At 61.2% G+C, this 17,433-nt stretch overlaps 2 protein-coding genes across 2 annotated transcripts; both read left to right on the top strand.

Moving 5' to 3' along the window:
* The first annotated feature begins 639 nt into the window (after positions 1-639).
* On the top strand, positions 640-11,616 carry PRELP (proline and arginine rich end leucine rich repeat protein). Its single transcript, XM_084302113.1, has 3 exons — positions 640-744; positions 6,950-7,910; positions 9,543-11,616. Exons 2-3 carry the CDS (start codon positions 6,965-6,967, stop codon positions 9,719-9,721), a joined length of 1,125 nt encoding a protein of 374 aa, XP_084158239.1. The 5' UTR covers positions 640-744; positions 6,950-6,964; the 3' UTR covers positions 9,722-11,616.
* Positions 11,617-14,289: 2,673 nt separating this feature from the next.
* Positions 14,290-16,877, top strand: OPTC (opticin; the record flags this gene model as incomplete). The annotated part of the gene is made up of 6 exons (XM_084301944.1): positions 14,290-14,514; positions 14,864-14,984; positions 15,880-16,038; positions 16,146-16,348; positions 16,514-16,609; positions 16,707-16,877. 6 exons carry the CDS (start codon positions 14,290-14,292, stop codon positions 16,875-16,877), a joined length of 975 nt encoding a protein of 324 aa, XP_084158070.1.
* Positions 16,878-17,433: the final 556 nt, after the last annotated feature.

The following is a 17,433-nucleotide window of genomic DNA, read 5'->3' on the forward strand; positions in this document are numbered from 1 at the left end:
GGCTGAAGCTGAAGGTAAAACCCAGCAGCCCCACACCATTACAGCTCCGTTCTCTCCCCGTTATTACTCATCGGGATTTAAATCAAAGCCATCCCCAGCCGGCAGTGAATGAAACCCACATCGCGTCGCAGGGTGCCGTCTGCCAGGCAGGAACAGAGACCCCAGCACGGGGCTGAGCGGGGTGGGGGGCAGCTGGATGTCCCCACGCCGTGCCACCCACCCACGGGGGACATCGCGGGGAGCCCCGCGGCACGCGCCGAGCCCCGGCTCGCGAGGCAGACGCGTGGCTGGAAAACACCGTCCCGGGCGCACACGCTCCCGGAGCAGGGGCCGCGGCGAGGGAAGGGCTTACTCCAATTATTAATTAGCTTTGTTTTTAAACACGGGCCCCGAGCAGCCTCCGCAGCAGAAGGAATTGTTATTAAACGCCAGCCCTCCGGCAGGCAGGCAGGCCATGTGCGCGCGGCGGAGCCCGCAGGCAGCGCTTTGGCTGCCAGATAAAGACGTTTTTGTTGTCATCTCGCCTCCGTCCCAGCCCTCCGCCTCCCGCGCTCCCACCCACCCTCGGCCAGCGGCTCCCAGGAACAAAACCCCCGCGCGCCGCGCTCGGCCAACGCTCGCTCGTGGCGGAGCCGCGGTGCCGAGAGGAGGAGGAGGAGGAGGAGGAGGAGGAGGAGGGAGACAGCCAGAGAGAAATTGTCTTGGGGATTAATAAGAGGCAGGAGGAGGGAGAGGTGCACGCAGGTAAGCTGTGGGCAGGTGCTTTCCCCCCCGAGGCTCTTCTCGCCTTGCCTTGATCCAGCCTGGATGCTGCACTGGTCCACGATGCTCCTGCCCTCTCTGGCCTCTCTCACACGCACGGCGGCGTTTGCTGGTCCTTTTCTCTCTCCTCTCTTGGGTTTTCTGTTCTTCAGCAGCTGGAGTCTTTTGTTTCCTTCCCCTTTTCCCGTTTATTTTGCAGGAGTTTTGCTCAGCGTGGGGCAAAGGCTGGGGGTGGAGGGGGCTGAGAGCCAGAAGAAAGTCCCGTGTGCAGTGGCGCTGGGGCTGCTGCCAGGCGGATTCGGACCCCCTGGTCCCCCCCTGGTCCCCCCCTGCTCCGACCCACGCTCCCAACCACACACGGGCTCAGCTCTGGCTCTCCAGCCTGGTGGGCGAGCTGGGGGGGTCAGGAGGAGGCTGCACAACCCGAGTCGTGCCCGGGGCAATCCCCTGCCTGGGAAAGCAGCAGGAAAAGCGTGCGAGGAGAGGTTGAGAGGCTGGGAGGAGAGCGCACGCCTGCGGAGCTGGGGTTGCTCCTGGCGCTTCGTGCACCGCGGGCAGCGGGGTGCTGAGCTCCTGCTTTCCAGAGGGGGCTGCAGGGGAAGGGGGCAGGGGGTTGCCGAGGGTCCCGAGCGGTGAGCCAGGTGGCACGGCGCAGCCACACGACTTCTGGGAGCCCCAGGGGCGATGTCCAGCGAGGGTTTTCTGAGTTTCAGCGGCGGAGCCCTGCGCCCCCACACAAAAGGCAGAGCCCAGATCCCATTCCCGGAGCACGTAGCGCCCGCTTTGCCACCCCGCACAGCCCCCCCACAGCCCTGCAGGGCTGGGATCCGGCTCTTTGTGCCTGCTCCAGCAGAGGCAGGAGACGAGGGAGGAGGCAGCGGGGCAGCGACGTTCCCTCAAGTCCCGGGGAAATGTTTCGGTGCACAGACAGGACTCATTTTTCTCCCTTCCCCTCCCGTTTGAGAGCTGCGTGCTTTTAGGAAAAAAGCATCCCCAGGGCGCAAAGCAAAAAAAAAAAAAAAGAAAATTCATCCTCTTGGCAGCCGGAGGCGAAGCACGCAGCACATGAAGGCTTGGAAACTTTCCTAGGAGCCTGCGATCGCGGGGCCTGCCTTATGTGGTGCTCGGCATCCCGCGAGCTGTGGTGCTGCCCTGGGGAAGGAGCCGCTCCTGGGCCAGCCCAGCACCGAGCAGGATGGAGCCAGGGCGGTGTGCTGGGGGTCCCTGCCTGCTGGCAGGGCGAGGGGCTGAGTGCTTCCACCTGGGAAGGGATGAAAGCACAGCTGGGGGAGGTTTCCTCCGCCTTGGGAAGGGGCTGGAGGGGAGGGATGAGGCAGAAGGAGCTGATAAAGCATCGGCGAGCGGTTCCCAACTTGTAGGGAAAGCAGAGCTGGAGGGGCTGGTGCGAGGTATCTGCTGGGAGGGGAGCGGGGGGGGTGTGGGGCAGGCTCGAGGCTGAGCTGTGAGTGATTTGGGAGTGTTTCTCCCTGTGATTTGTTTCCGTGGTTGTCGGCTGCTGGCCCCGTGTGTGGCAAGGGGTCTGCGGGTGGGCTGAGCCCGAGGCAGCCCCGGGAAGGGCTATAGGGACACGGGGTGTGAGAGGAGGAGGAGGAGGAGGAGGAGGAGGAATTGCTGGCAGGGGAAGGCAGCAGAGATGCTCACTGCCTTCCCACAGGCCCTCCAGCCAGGAGGGGGTCTCAGCGAACGTGGCGAGCCTTTTGCAACGAGTCTGGTGGCTGCAGCACGGCGAGGAAACGCCGCTGGCACGCAGAGGGACGCGGGGACCAGGCGGCATCGCGCAGCCCTCGAGACGAGCCCAGAAATGTTCCTCGTGAGTGTGTCTGAGCCGCTTTCCAGCAGGGCTGCAGCAGGTCCCCTGGGACCCCCGTGTCCTACAGAGGGGGCCCTGGGCTGCGTGCCGGCTCCGGTCCCGGCCAGGCAGCCAGCCCTCAGCTGGGAAAGTGCTGGGAAAGGGCGAGAGGAGTGGCTCCTTGCATCAGTGCTCCCCAGGGTGCCCCAGGGACGTGCGGGTGTCTGCCCTCCCCTCCGAGGACAGGCTTGCAGAGTGGTTAGCCTTTCTGCAGCATTCCCAGCAGTGCTGGATAAAGGACTCCCTGTTTCGGTTCCAGCTGAGCAGACCCAGGCTCTTGTAGAGAGCCTAATGGGCTGCTACGGCAGCTGGAGGAGGAGGGAGGCCAACAGGGGAGCTTTGCTGGCTCCTTTGGGTTATTTTTAGGTTGCTTTCCTTCTTCTGCCTTAGCGTGCAGGTTCCCAGCGAGGCTGGGGGCGTTTTCCAGCCGTAGGGGCAGAGGTGAGATGCGGGCTGGAGGCAGCAGTGGGAGAGCTGTGAAGGGAGCAGGGCTGCAGGCAATGGGCTAGGAGGAGTCCCTGGTCCAGCCACTGAGGTTTTGCCTTTGCCTCCCCAAATCCAAAGGCTCCCTTTATCCCCCCGTGGCACCTTTACAGGAGCAGGGGGCCCGGATCCATCAGGGACAGCTGCCCAGAGCCAGCTGCCACCCTCGGCATCCCAAACGGCTGCAGGAGGAGGTGGGGAGGGCAGGGGGCACCCAAGGGAGAGCAGCTGTGACTTCTGCCTGGGGCAAACCCCCCGAGGACCTTTGCAAAGCTCCCTCTGCCCCCAGCAGCTGGGATTTTCGCCTGCCCTTGGCACCCGGCGCTGCTCGGGGTTGGTGAGATGCAGCGCAGATAAACTGTTGGGAAAGCAAACACCAGCGGCACTCGGGGCTGGAATTTCCAGCTGTTGTGCTGCATTTTTTGGTCAATTGTTACGGGGTGAGCGAGCGTGCAGCTGCCTCTCCCAGGAAAATCCAGGCTGGCATCTGCTGGGTGCTGTGCTCTTGCACCTGGGCCAAGCCGCTCAGCCCAGGCGGTGCCTGAGCAGATTTTGCTCATGAATCGAGCCTTTTCCTCGCACCAGGCTGTTGGTTTGCTGGCTGCATTTGTTGCTTCGTGATTTAACTTTGTTCCAGCTGCAGGGATTCCTCGGGGTACCCAGGATTTGAGCTGTCGGGGACCGGTGGGAAAGGTGGAGGGGAGGCGTTTGCAGAGCAGGCGCCGTGCCGCAGGGTCGGCAGCCAGTGCTCGTGCAGGATCAGGGCGTGGGACTCAGAAATCCGCTTCTTGCGTTCACGCCAGCACATTCAACTGTGTGAAAGTCGACGGAGAACAGGCTGCCAACGCTGCCGTGTCCAGGGAGAGCCGGCTCTGAGCCTTCCAGCGTGCCGGAGGGGACCGTAAAGCTTGCGTCTGCCTCTGGCTCCTCGCTTGTGGCTTTGTGGGGTGCAGCCGGTGGGGACAGGCAGCACAAGGGGCCGCGGTGGAGCTGGCAGCTTGGTGTCCTGCCCGGCCACCGTGGGCAGGCTGTGGTCCCACGGGCTGTGGTCCCGTCCCCGTAGGGACGTGGCAGCGGGGTGCAGGCGGCGCGGTGGCTGTGAGGTGCTGTGTCTGCCTCTGCCTGCTGACACCTCCCTCCCGTGCCGACAAAGGGCACGTGGTGCCGCCGTTTGAATTTCTGGCTCCCTGACTATCCCTGCTACAAGCTGAGCCCCGCGACATCCGCAGCACTGAAACCTCACGCGGAGAGGATGGCACGGGGGTGCCCGTGCGCGTGTGCCGGGTGGCTTCTGAAAGGGTCGAGAGCTGAGCCAGCTCCTGAGCCCGATGGGGTGACGCCGCTGCCTCGTCCCCCACCCTTGGGGTGACATTGTTCTGCACGGAGCCGTGCTCTGCAGGAGGAGGGAGCCAAAATCCTGGACCGTGGCGAGTGCTGGCTGGAATTTCGCATCCCAGCTGCCTCCTCCCTCCGCAACCAGCCAAACGCAGACCTCAGCCCCCCTCTCCCCTCCCCAGCTCCCCGGGGGCTTTGTGGGTGTGAAAATCCAGGTCTGAGTTTCGGAGCTGATGCGAAATCCTATGGAAATAGTCTGTGATGAAGTGGGGGGGGAGAGGGCGTGCAGGGAGGGGAGCGGGGATGCTGTGGGGGCCAGGGAGGGGCCCACGTGCGGCGAATTTTGTCTGTTCTCTGCAGCCTGCTGCTGAAGCTGTGCTCTGACAACACGGGAGCACGCACGTACATCCCCAAAGGGGACTGACTGCAGTACTGCTGAGCTGAATATCTGGCAGGGCTCGAGCCCCGTTGCTCTTCCCCCCCCCCCCCCCCCCCCCCTCCCCTCTCCTTCCCGTTCCTCCCTTCCCCCAGCGAGATGCCAGAGCTCTGATTGAAAACAGCAGGCATGGGAGGCTTGTAGGGTTAAACAGAGCCAGATGGGAGCCGAGCGAGACAAAAAGGAAAGCACGAGGCTGGGCCTGGGGGGTGGGGGGGTGAGAACAGGCTCTTTTCATGGAGAGAGTCAATGCCGTTGAGCCCCAGGAATGCGTGGGATCGCTTCAAAGGCAGCGGGGCTGGCGCGGCCCCAGGGGCTGGGAGCAGCACCCACCGAGGGTCCCTGCGGGCTCCGCGGGTGGGATGCGGGTCCTGGTGGGAGGCTGCGATGGAAATGGGGTTGCTGTGCCGGGGGGTACCTGAGAAGGCATTTCTGCGCAGCAGGAGGAGGCTTGGGGGTGGGTGCAGCCCGAGGCAGCCTGGTTTTTTAGCTCCAGTGTCACCAAAAGCTGGTGCCCCACGCTGCCATCCATCCCAGCTGCGTCAACTCCTGCAGCAGCCACTCTGTGAGCCCGCGAGATCCGTCCTCCTCCTGGGCTCCTCTTCCTCCCTGTCTCACCTCACTCTCTTCTCCTTCCCACCCTGGCTCTGCTGAGCTCCTCCATCTGCCTCGCCGCGCATCCAGCTCGGCTCCGCTCCCGCTGGGGTGCCAAACGCGGCTGGGAAAAGCCTGGTGAACACCCCCGGGGATCTGCTGCCTGCCCAAAAAGCACGGAGCCTGGCCTGCTCCAGCTGGTCCGGGGAGCATCCAAAGCACCTTCTGCACAGGGCTTTCTGGGGAGCTCGTCTGCAAGGCGCTGGGTTCCTCCATCCTCCAAGCTGCCAGCTGGAGAGCAACCAGCAGGAGCCTTGCAGGGAAGGTTGCTGCAGCTCCAGGCAGCAGCAGGGAGGGCAGGGATGGGAGAGGAAGCCTCCCTGGGCTTGGTGACAACCCCAAAAATCAGGATGCGGTCAAGAGGGGGAGAGGTGGTGCGTGTGATGGGCTGGTGTCCAGGAGGGGCTCCCCGGAGACCTTGCCCGATCCCTCCAGACCTCCCATTTCTGTTGGGACTCCCCCTAAATTACCAGCCTGGCACTCTGCAGTGGGACTGGAGGTGATGGATCATTTATTTGGGCAGCACGGGGAGCTGTCTAGCCAAACACCTTTGGTATGGCCCATGTGCAATCTTGCAAATGTCCCTTCTATCACGCAGCCTTGGAAATGTGCCACCCTGCCTTAAAGCCTGGTCCCTGAAGCACAACCCTATCCATCTTCACTGCTCTGCTAACTGCTGCTGGCCTTCCGACACTGTTGCTCAGCCAATTTGTTGCTGAATCATTGATTTTTTGGCTCGAGAGCAAAATTAACCCTAATCCATCAAGGCCTCTGAAGGGGCAATCCATCCTCCTGGGAGAGGGCGCAGCCTGCCCATCGCTGGGGACATCTGCCCATGGAAGCTGAAGGGATGCTGGGGCTCGGAGCAGGAAAATGTCCCCTCCTGGTCCATCATTGTCCCACTTCCCACTGGCCAAGGGATTTCTACTCTCTATTTTTCTTTTCCTGACCCCTTGTCTTGTCCTTTGCCAGATTTATCACCCAATTTCCTTGCAGTTTTAGGACCCTCTATGCAAAAGGAGCGGAATTATCCCTGAACTCCTTTCTGTGGCTTGTGTGTAGGTGACTCTTCCCCCAATCCATGGGCTGTTCCTTAAAAAGTCAAACAAAAATTTAAAAATCCAACACTCAAAAAAAAAACAAAAAAAAACCATCACCACCAAATGAGACTGGAAAAAAGGCAACCCCCCCACGATGGCATAAAGCTGAGCCAGGGAGGGGGGATCTCAGTGACTCACGCTCGAGAGAGGGCTTGGAAGTAAAGATAACTTCCAAGGGGAAGGAGAGAAAATAGCAGGCTGCTGGCAGAGATGTGGGGTAAGCTCCCGCTGGCGGAGCGAGCGGCGACGGGAGGCGATGCGGTGCCTAAATCGGGCGCTTCCTAACCCACCTCTCGTTGCCTCCCTCAGGCAAACATCTGGACCATGAGGGTGGCCTTCGGATTGCTTCTCCCACTCGTTCTCGTGCTGATCTCGGAGGTGAGCGGGCAGCGGAGGAAGCCCCCCCGGAAACCCACCCGCCCGCCTCCCGAGCCCATCGAGCCCGAGGAGCCCGTCGAGCCCACCGAGCTGCCCCCACCCCTGCCTCCCGGTCCCCCCTCCGTCTTCCCCGACTGTCCCCGGGAATGCTACTGCCCCCCGGACTTCCCCTCTGCCCTCTACTGTGACAGCCGCAACCTGCGGAAGGTGCCCATCATCCCGCCCCGCATCCACTACCTCTACCTCCAGAACAACTTCATCGACGACCTCCCGGAGGAGTCCTTCAGGAACGCCACGGGGCTGAAATGGGTCAACCTGGACAACAATCGCATCCGCAAGGTGGACAGGAAGGTCCTGGAGAAGCTGGAAAACCTCATCTTCCTCTACATGGAGAAGAACCAGCTGAAGGAGGTGCCCGCCTTCCTGCCGCCCAACCTGGAGCAGCTGAGGCTGAGCAGGAACCAGATCTCCAAGATCCCTGCCGGGGTCTTCAACAAGCTGGAGAACCTGGTGCTCCTGGACCTGCACCACAACAAGCTCAGTGACGGGGTCTTCAACAAAAACACCTTCAAGGGACTCAAGAACCTCATGCAACTCAACCTCGCCCACAACATCCTGAGGAAAATGCCCCCCGGCGTGCCCAACGCCATCCACCAGCTCTTCCTGGACAGGAACAACATCGAGGACATCCCCAGCGACTACTTCAAGGAGTTTCCCAACCTGGCCTTCATCCGGCTCAACTACAACCAGATCTCCGACAAGGGGCTCCCCAAGAACTCCTTCAACCTCACCAACCTGCTGGTGCTGCACCTGGCCCACAACAAGCTCACCAACGTCCCTTTCATCAGCTCCAAGCTGGAGCACCTCTACCTGAACAACAACTCCATCGAAAGTGAGTCCTGTCGGCACGTTGGGAGGCCGGGGAGAGGCTCAGGGAGAGGACAGGCTCGGGGATGGGAAGCGTTTTGTTTAAAAAGGGCATTTTTTAACCCAGTAGGGTGTGATCTTTTCAAAGGGGGATGCAAAAATGAGATGAGCTGGGGATTTTCTGCAGGGAAACAGGGCCCTGCAGAGGAAGGATTTGTGGATGGGGAAGGATGACCCAAGAATTTGGGTGCTAGTAGAGGACCAAGGCTAAATCCCCCTTGCTGCTTCAGGGCTCTTCTCATTCATTGCCATGGGCAGCTCTTCCTGGGGGCTACCTGCCATCTAGATAGTCACTTCCCCAGCAAGGCTCAGAAAAAGGGATATTTAAAAAGGAGAGGCTGTGCACATATTTTAAGAACAGATGCCAAACACGCAGTCAAGATGGTTAGAAATAACCCAGCTTAGCTCCCGAGCCGAGCCTCGCAGAGGAAGGAACAGGGAGAACAGGGCTGCGATGGAGGTTGGCTTGGCAAGCCGAGCGGGGCAGCTTCGCACCGTTCCAGGCAGAGCACAGCAACTTCACGGGAGAGGTGCTGGCCTGTGAAACGTGTGAACCCAGCCAGCACATTAGAAAAGAAGACGGAGCCCCATTCCTGGTCACCCCAGATGTTTCTGCGTTTAGAGGGCCAGCAGCCTGCTGTCCCTGCTGTCGGCAGGGGAGCAGGAATGCGGCGCTCCTGCCAGGAGCCCTCCACGTGCTTCGAGGAAAGCGAGCTGGGCTCTCGTACGTCTGGTTGTGGTGGATTTATGGGGCCTGCACAGGGCATCGTCACTTTTTTTTTTGGGAAGCAGACACCCTGCAGGATGCTGGTCCCAGCCTGCGGTGTGACACGAGCACTTTGACGTCTGGTGGTCGGTTCCCAGGGAAGAGGAACACTGATAAGTGCCTGGTTTTTGGTTAAGCAACTCCAAACTGCCTCAAAGGGGACGGTGGAGTGAAGGTGGGGGCTGCTGCTGGCTCAGAGCACTCGTCTGGGTACCAGGTCCTGCTGGGGCTGCCCATGGAGAGATGCCTGCGTGGTCGTGCACCTCATGTTCCATCTTTTTCTATTTTTTTTTTACCCAGCTTTTATAAGACTTCAGTCCCTGGGGTTGGGTAATGACATAGGAATCCTCATTTTCTTTTCTTTTCAATATTTTTTTTATTTCCTATAATGCAGGCCCTTGGGTGGGGAGAAATGTATGGAAATCCAGAAGCAGGCAGCGCACCGGATCAGCGGTTATTAATGTTATCTCTGGCGTAACGGTGCTGCAGCAGGTTTTAGGGGGGGCTTCTTGAAGGCTTGGCACTGGCTAGGCAGATTTCACATTTGTGGTGATCCCTTTTCTCCCCCAAATGGCTCCGTATTGCTCACCTTGCTTTGGCTGAGCATCACCTCCTTCATTTCCCAACAAAAGCAAGATTTTCCTCTTGCCGGGACCCTGGGGCTGCCCCTGCCTTCTGGGAGAGGTTGGGGATCCCCCCCCTCGGTAGCAAAGCAACCCCGTTTTGGGGGTGACCCCAGGAAGATGGGGGCAGCTGAGAAGGGAAAGGCTTCTCTATCATCCCTCCCCACCTCCCCTAACCCTCAGCCTGTTTTTCCTTCTCTCCCCGCAGAAATCAACGGGACGCAGATCTGCCCCACCTCGCTGATGTCCATCCAGGACTTCTCCCCCTCCGACCTGGACAGCGTGCCCCGGCTCCGGTACCTGCGGCTGGACGGGAACCTGCTGAAGCCCCCCATCCCCTTGGACCTGATGATGTGTTTCCGCCTCCTGCAGTCCGTGGTTTTCTAGCCCCGCGCGCCTCTCCCAGGACTTGGCTTTGCACAGAGACTCGACCCCGCCGTCGGCGTTTGACACTCGGGACCCCCTTTGCCTCCCTCTCCCCCTTGCTCACACCCTGCCTCTCCGTCCCTCTCGTGTCCCCACTTTTCCTTGCCTGCAGTGGCTGTGGGCTCGTGTGGCTTCTGCCTCCTTGGGGAGCGTTGGCTGCAGGATGGCACCGTGGTGCAGAGGCTGTCCCAGCTCCCAGCATCAGCCCTGCCTCGCCTGCCCGGACCCTGGCCAGCTCTGGAGCTGGCTCTGTCTCCCCCCTTGACCTGGCCGAGGTTTGGGAGGTCCCAGCTTGGTCCCAAAGCATCTCCTGATGGAGCTGAGGTGATAGGATAGGAGTGAGCTGAGCAGCAGGGCAGCTAGCACAGTGCCCCAGGGTGGAGCTCTTTCAGCTCAGAGGCAGCCACAGCCTGTACAAGCACCAAACCCCCCAAATCCTAAAATCCAGCTGGCTGCATCCCGGTTCTTGGCACCTCAGCGTGCACCAGAGCCGGGCACAGCCCCTCTTTAGGAAGCCCGGGGGGCTGCGTGCCCACGGGACCACCTCCCATCACACCGGGTGCTCCTGTGGCCACCTCCACCCGCGGATCCCTAGGGAAAAAATAATTCAAAAAATAAAAAATAAACCCAGAAACCAAAGCGTGATGGAGCAGGGCTGCCCGGGCAGGGTGGTGCCAGGTCCCCGCCGAGGTCCCCTCGTCCCCCGGCCGGTTCGGGGAGCGGGGACCGGGGCTGGCACCGCCGGGCAGGGCCGGCAACGACACCTCGTGGCCGGAGCCACGTCCCAGGACCGGGCCGAGGCAGCCTCGAGTTTTTGGGGAGGCTCCAGCCTCCGCTCTGCCTCGCTCCGGGGCTCTCCGGTTCCTGGGACCGGTGGAAATTTGGCAGGAGGCGATGCGCAAGTGGGCAGCCCCCGCGCTCCTGCTCCCTGCGGGGTTTATTTGGTGAGACCGGCCCCATTCCTGCATCCTCCCCCTTCCCAAATTTCAGCCCCCGCCTTCTGCCACCCCCCCAGGGCTGGGTGACCCCCTCGCCATCCCCGCTCCTTTCTCATGACCCCTCTCCTCCCCGCGCCCCCCTCGCTTTCTCCAGCCGAACACGCGCGTCTGGTTTTGCCTTGTGGGTTGGGTGGTGGTTTTTTTTTTTTGGTTTGCTCGTGTTTTTGTTGTTGTTGTGTTTGAAAAAGAAAAGGGAAGGAAAAGGGAAGAATTATTCCTTGGGAAAAGCCGTTTTTTCTCCCCTCCCCTCCCCGTTTCCACATGTATCGCTTCCCTCTTGGATAGCCATACCTGCATATATAGGGTGTCCGGGTTTAGAGGGGTTATTCTCCATTTTTCTTCTTCCCGATTCTCAGGATTTAGATTTAAGGCCGAGCATCAGAGGGGAAAAAAAAAAAAAAATCATCAAAATAAGCAGTAAAGCAATAAACCAAAGAAACCAGCCATTACCTCCTTGGTGTTCAGCCACCAAAAATGACCCTTCCCTGGGGTGGGCACGGACGGGCACCGTGTCCCGCTCCCCGGGAAGGGGATGGGGACGGGGATGTTCCTGCAGGGAGCCCCCTCCCCAAATGCCCTGCATGCACCAGAGCTGGGCTGCAGCCAGCGCTGGAAGGATCGTTGAACCCCTGTGCTAATTTGAGCTGGTTGCGTTGTTTTGCTTTTAAAGAATAAAAGTCTCTTCTCCGACTCTTCCTCCAGTGGGCTTTGTTGGGTTCGACAGGTTTCAACCTTAAACCCGGAGACCCTATGTATATATTTATATATAATGTGTATATATACTGGTAGACTGTACAGATATATCTAGAGACATATGTGGTTCTCGAGTGACTTCAACTTAATGGTATTTTCACTCCTACTCCCCGCAGCAGTGAAAATAAAGTGATTCACAAGGGACCCAGAGCCGCGGCCGGACCTGCCTCTCTCCTCGCACAGGAGCTTCATTCGGGACCAGGGCTCCTCCCTGGGGGCCAAAAAGGCCTCCCCAAAAGCTGGAGCTCATCCGGGTGCACCCTGCACACAGCAGGTGGTGGTCAGGCTTCTGGAGCATGTGCCTGTCCTAATGAGCATCCCTGCTAATTAAGAGCACCCGACCTCAGCTGCAGCACCCAGGGCAGTGGGGGCAGCTGATGGGCGTTAGCATCCTCGCTGTGCTCTGTGCTGGGGGCAGCTTGTGCAAAATTGGGGCTGAGCTGCCTCACGTCACCTTGGTTCTCCCAGGGAAGCTGGACAAACATCCCTGGGGTGAGTTTGCCCCTGGGGGCAGCTCGGATGGGCTTTGGGACCCATGGGGAAGGCGACTCCCACCTGCAGCAACGAGCCCGGACCCCCAGTGCTGCGGCCGTGCGGGGTGCACGTGTGCTTTCCCATGAGCAGAACGGGTGTAGGCAGCGATTTTTTCCTCCTGCCCGTCGCTGCAGCTTCAAAATCTCCTCTCGCTGCTGCTCTCCCCACGTGAATCACGAGCAGAGAGGGAGGACGGGTGTGGGTGCGGGTGCGAATGCATGGGCTCCGTCGTGGGGCTGCTCACGGGAGCGTGCACGGGGTGTGCGTGTGCGCAGAGCAGGCGGCGAGCTCCCCTTAGGTTTTATTTTTATTTATTTTTTTTTATTTTTCTGCAGCAGAACTAAATCCCCGCGTTTTGTGAGCGGCGCATGAATCACGAGCTCCCGGGGTGGGCATCCACTCGCTGCCTCTCCAGGCAAAGTCAGCCCCTGCTGCCGGGGGAGCCGAGCACCGCAGAAAAAAGAAAAGGGGATTGGAATTGAGCTGTGATGTGTCCCCCCTCCCAGCTGCCACATCGCCTCCATCACCCTGGCTGCTGAGCCGCCTAATGAGGGGCTTAACGAAGATTAGCAGCAGCCCTTTGCTCTGCTCCGTGCTGAGGGGGTTGGGGCCATGATGGAGAGGGGGGGACGACATGCGTGGGGGCAGCCTGGGGGTTGTGGGTGCGTGGACGAGGACGGTCCCCGCTGCGAGGGTGTCCCCACAGCGCCGGCAGGCAGCACAGATGGGCGCGATGTCTCGGGTGGGTGAGCGCGTGGGCTGCGAGCTGCGTGCAGGAGAAGAACGTGTTTGTGGCCGTGGGTGGCTGCGTGGGCACCGAGCTGCCCGGCACTGCGACGAGCCCACGGGGCTGCTGCACGCATCCTGCCCGTCCTGGGGTGTCCCTGTCCCAGCCCCGTGGGACACGTCCTGGGTAATGACAGCTCCCCGATGCCCGTAAGATGGAGCAGGGCTGTGAGTTGTAGGTGGCGGGTATCCAGCAGCACCCCTGGGTGCGTGGGGAGGGAGATGGGGGCATCTCCAATCCCATCCAGGTGAGGGGAGAGGTGCTGCCACGCTACATCCCTGTGCGTTCCCCCTTCCCAAGCCACCCCCCATGTTTCCAAAGCAACGGTGCACAGAGGGGCCGAGCAGGGGGGGAGTGAGGTGGGTGGATGAGCTGAATGCCAGGAGCCATCTGGCTGCTGCTGGGCCCGTGATGAGCAGGGACCCCCAAACCCTGGGGAGCAGGGGGTCCCCGCACACTCTCTCCATGGTCCTACCTGGTGGTGTACTGGGTCTGGCTGTGTCCCCATTGTCCCTGGGGACACAGAGGGCAGGGAGCACAGTGTGGACCTCATCCCATCACATCCCATCCATCCCAGCCCCAGCCCCAAGCCCGGGCTGTTGGAGGGGAGCCACCACGGGGCTGGCTTGCCCACGGGAACAATATAAGGTCCTGGTGAGGGGGCTGGGGACAGCCAGAGGCCACCAGCCTGGTTGGCCACATCCTGCCTCTTCCCTCAGCAGCAACCATGCCAGGTGCCCCCATCCCTCTTCTCCAGGCATTAAAAACCCAGAAGCCCTTCCTGGGCCAGCACAGGAGCCCGTGGGAGCAGAGTGGGGCTGTCCCGTGCCAAGGAGGGTAAAGGGGGTGCACGCAGGCTGCCCTCCTTCTGCTCCTCCAGCACCGAGCCCAGCCTGGGGGCTCCCACGTGGGGCTGGGACGATCTGCAGGGTGGGGGGCTGGTGATGCATGCAGGGGATTGAAGGCTTTTATTGTAAGATTTTGGAAAGATCTGATCTGGGGGAAACCAGCAGAAACTGGGGAGCAGCATCCTCAGCCCAGGGTGCGCAGGGTTGTTGCTTTTGCATTTTTTTTGGGGGGGGAGGTAAGAGATGTGGGGGGCTGCTGGGTGCCAGCCCCCTGTGCTTGGTTTGCTGTGGGTGCACACACGGGTGCGCAGCCTGGTGGGCGATGCCGTGGCACGGGGTGCCCCGAACCCCTCACCGCCCCCTCGGGGCTGGGAACGCCGGGAAGCGAGGGCAGCCCAGCTGCTTGGGGCCTCTTGTGCACGGCCGCCCAGCCGAGCGTGAAATGGGCTGAAAAGAAAAGAAAAGCCTCGTCCCCTGCAGTGGCTGCAGCTCCCCGACACGGCTGCGGAGTGGGGCTGGCCGCGGCTGGCGCGCTGGTCCTGCCTTCCCGTCCCTCTTTTTGCTTTCAGCGCTTTGCAAATCGTTTTAGGGCACCCGGCTGGGCGCAGGATGCGGCCCCTGGCCTGGGTGGGCATTGCCAGCCTGTGTCTGGGGGCAGCCTGGGCCGTCCCAGCCCAGGAGGGGAGCAGGAAGGTGGAGAAGCCCAAAGTTGACCTCGCGCTCTACGAAAACCTGGACCTGGACAACTACGACCTGACGCTGGACAGCTATGGGGACGTGGTTGATCTGAGCAACTACGAGGAGCTCTACGACTACGGTGACATTGCTCCAAAGGTGAGGGGGGCACAGGGGAGCACAGAACGCAGGGGCTGCTCCGAGGTATGGGCCGGGGTTGGAGAAGCGTCGTAGCCCCCTGCGCAAGCCTACGAGCCCTGGTGGCTCTTCCTCTGCTCTTGCTGGTGGGAAGGTTTTACTTGATCCCGACTCTTCCAGCTTCCTGGTGTCCTGCCTGGCCACATCAGTGTGGGATGGAGCAGGGGAGGGCAGGACGAGGCACCCGCATCCCTCTGGGCAAATAGAGGGGGGGTCCTGAAGATAGGAGAGGCGTTTAGAGCTGGCTTTCCGATGAGACCTGCGCGGTGCCCCCACTCGCTCAGCCCTCACGCCCCTGCTGTGTTTGCAGATCGAGGTCGGGACCCTGGCTCCCCGCCCCAAGGACCCTGAGGCTCTCCCAAAGGTGGGCACCACGGCTCCAGCACCAAAGCCACCGCCTCCGACCTCCAGCCCCGTCCGCCCCGCGCAGGGTGAGTGCAGACCAGGACGAGTCTCCTTCCCACGCAATGAACCCAAACGTCCCGGGGTGGCACGGCTGGGGCTCTGCAGGAAAAGGAGCCCCAGCAGCCAGCAGAATTTATTTGCTGTGCCTGGGCAGCGAGGAGATGAGGGGTGCCGGGCTTTGCCTTATCACACAGCAGGCAGGAGCGCTGCAGCAAGACATTTCTGGGAAACGAGCTCCGGCAAACAGCAGCAACATCTTAATGAGCAGAGGCATTGCGAGAGTCGGACAGAGTAGCAATTAGATTAGTGACAATTAAAATCCTGTAGCGAGGGATAAATATCTTTATTCATTTTCTGTCACTCCGGACTGGGACAAATTAAGTAGGAGGCAGAGGGAAATTGTTGCCTTGCTGCTTTGAACTCTCCCACTAATGGATGCGGAGTCTGGCGGGTGCTGGGGGAGAGGAGAGGGAGCGGGCGTGGGGGGCGCACGGTGTAGCCCCCTCCTGCTGCCTCTGCCTGGCTCTCTGGGACCCTTGGGTGGTGGAGACAGGTCTTTTGTTCATTGAAAAAATGTGGGGTTTTATTTATTAATTTATTTTGTTGCTGTTCCTTCTGCGGAATAAAAACGAGGGGGGGTCCAAGTGAGCCCTGGGTGCAACGCTGTTGAGCTGGGGAACCTTGCATCTCCCATGGGAGCCACCGGGTCCTGAGCAGAGCTGCTCACCGTCAGCTCTCGTGGCTGGCGTGTCCTGACCCTTCCTTAAAAGAGGTGCTGGGCTGAGCGCTCCTGGTACTGCAGAGCATGTTTGCCTACGAGGCTGGTGTCCTGCAGGGGCTGGGGGGCTGCAGGGGGGCTGGTGCAGCCGTGCCGAGCCGAGCCGAGCCGTGCCGAGCCCAGAGCTGCCTCTCCACCCCCAGGGCTCCCCAGCTGCTTGCTCTGCCTCTGCATCGGCACCTCGGTCTACTGCGACGATGCCGACCTGGAGCGCATCCCGCTACTGCCGCCGGACACCACCTACCTCTACGCCCGCTTCAACCGCATCAGCGCCATCCGGGCTGGCGATTTCACGGGGCTGAGTGCGTCGAGGCAAGGGGAGGGCTGGGCTCGGCGCTGGGGCAGCCTCGGGGGGGTGCAAGAGGTGATGTGGGACACCTCCAGCCTCCTCCTTTCTCTCTCCCACCAGAGAAGCTGAAGCGAATAGACCTGACGAGCAATTCCATTGCCTGGGCGGACGCGGATGCTTTCCGCCTCCTGCCCAGCCTGCAGGAGCTCATCCTGCCCGAGAACAGGCTGACGGCGCTGCCCGAGCTGCCCCGCAGCATCGTCAGGCTGGACGCCCGTCTCAACAGGATCCCCAGCACCGGCCTCCAGCCCGAAGCTTTTCGGGTGGGTGCTGGGGCTGGCAGCGGGCACCGAGCCGTGCCGGGCTCCCACAGCCCCAACCAGGCTGGTTTTAGCCCAAAGCTGCCACGGAAAGGGGTGGTTGGGATGGTGCCAAGGGTCAGAGCGTGGCTGGAAGGAGGGAGCTTCACCTCCTGCCTCTTCCCACAGAACCTGAAGCAGCTGCAGTTCCTCCATCTCTCCGATAACCAGCTGGACTACGTCCCCACGCCCCTGCCCGAGAGCCTGCGCTCCCTGCACCTCCAGGTGAGACACGGCCCCTCTCCCGCACCAAATCCCCATCGGGGAGGGGGATGCAGAGCCCCCTGCACCATCCCGCTTTCCCCTTCGCCTCCCCTTCCAGAACAACAACATCCAGACCATGCACAAGGACACGTTCTGCGACAGCCAAGACCACAGCCACGTCCGCAGGGCGCTGGAGGACATCCGCCTCGATGGCAACCCCATCAACCTCAGCCTCTTCCCCAACGCCTACTTCTGCCTGCCCCGCTTGCCCACGGGACGCTTCGCCTGAGCTCCACCGCTGGCTGCTCCGGGGGAGCATCCCCAGGCACCCCCCATCCCCAGGCACCCCCCCATTTCTTGCTGTCCCATGGGAAACGTGGGGTTGAGGCATTGAACCCTGGGCCAGCTGAGCCTCTGCGTGTGGGCGGATTCATTTCTGGGGCAAACGGAGCAGGGTGCGGGCAGCTGTAATAAAAATAAGAGTTTAAAAATGCAATCGGCGTCCTGTTCTGAGCAGCTGGAGCGAAGGGGAGCCCTCACCCAGCCCAGCAGCTGCTTTGTCACCTGTACTGCTGACCCGTGTCCCCACGTCCCCCTGTCCCACTTATTTCTTGGTTTCCTTCCTGGGGGCCTGGGGAGGACCCCCCTGCGTCTGGTTTGGGGCTCTCCTGGGAGCCGCATTGCTGCTGGTGGTGCTTTGGCCATGTCAGGTTTGACCTGCAGGATGCGTGTCCCCGGGGCTGTGCCCAGGTCCCTCGAGGACCCCAAACCCAGTGGGGATGTGGGGGCAGCAGGAGCTGTGCCCACAGCATGCCCCCCACCCTGCTTTTTGGGGCTGTTTCAGC

Source organism: Netta rufina, assembly GCF_964035555.1.
Source record: "Netta rufina genome assembly, chromosome: 26".
Lineage (NCBI taxonomy): Eukaryota > Metazoa > Chordata > Aves > Anseriformes > Anatidae > Netta > Netta rufina.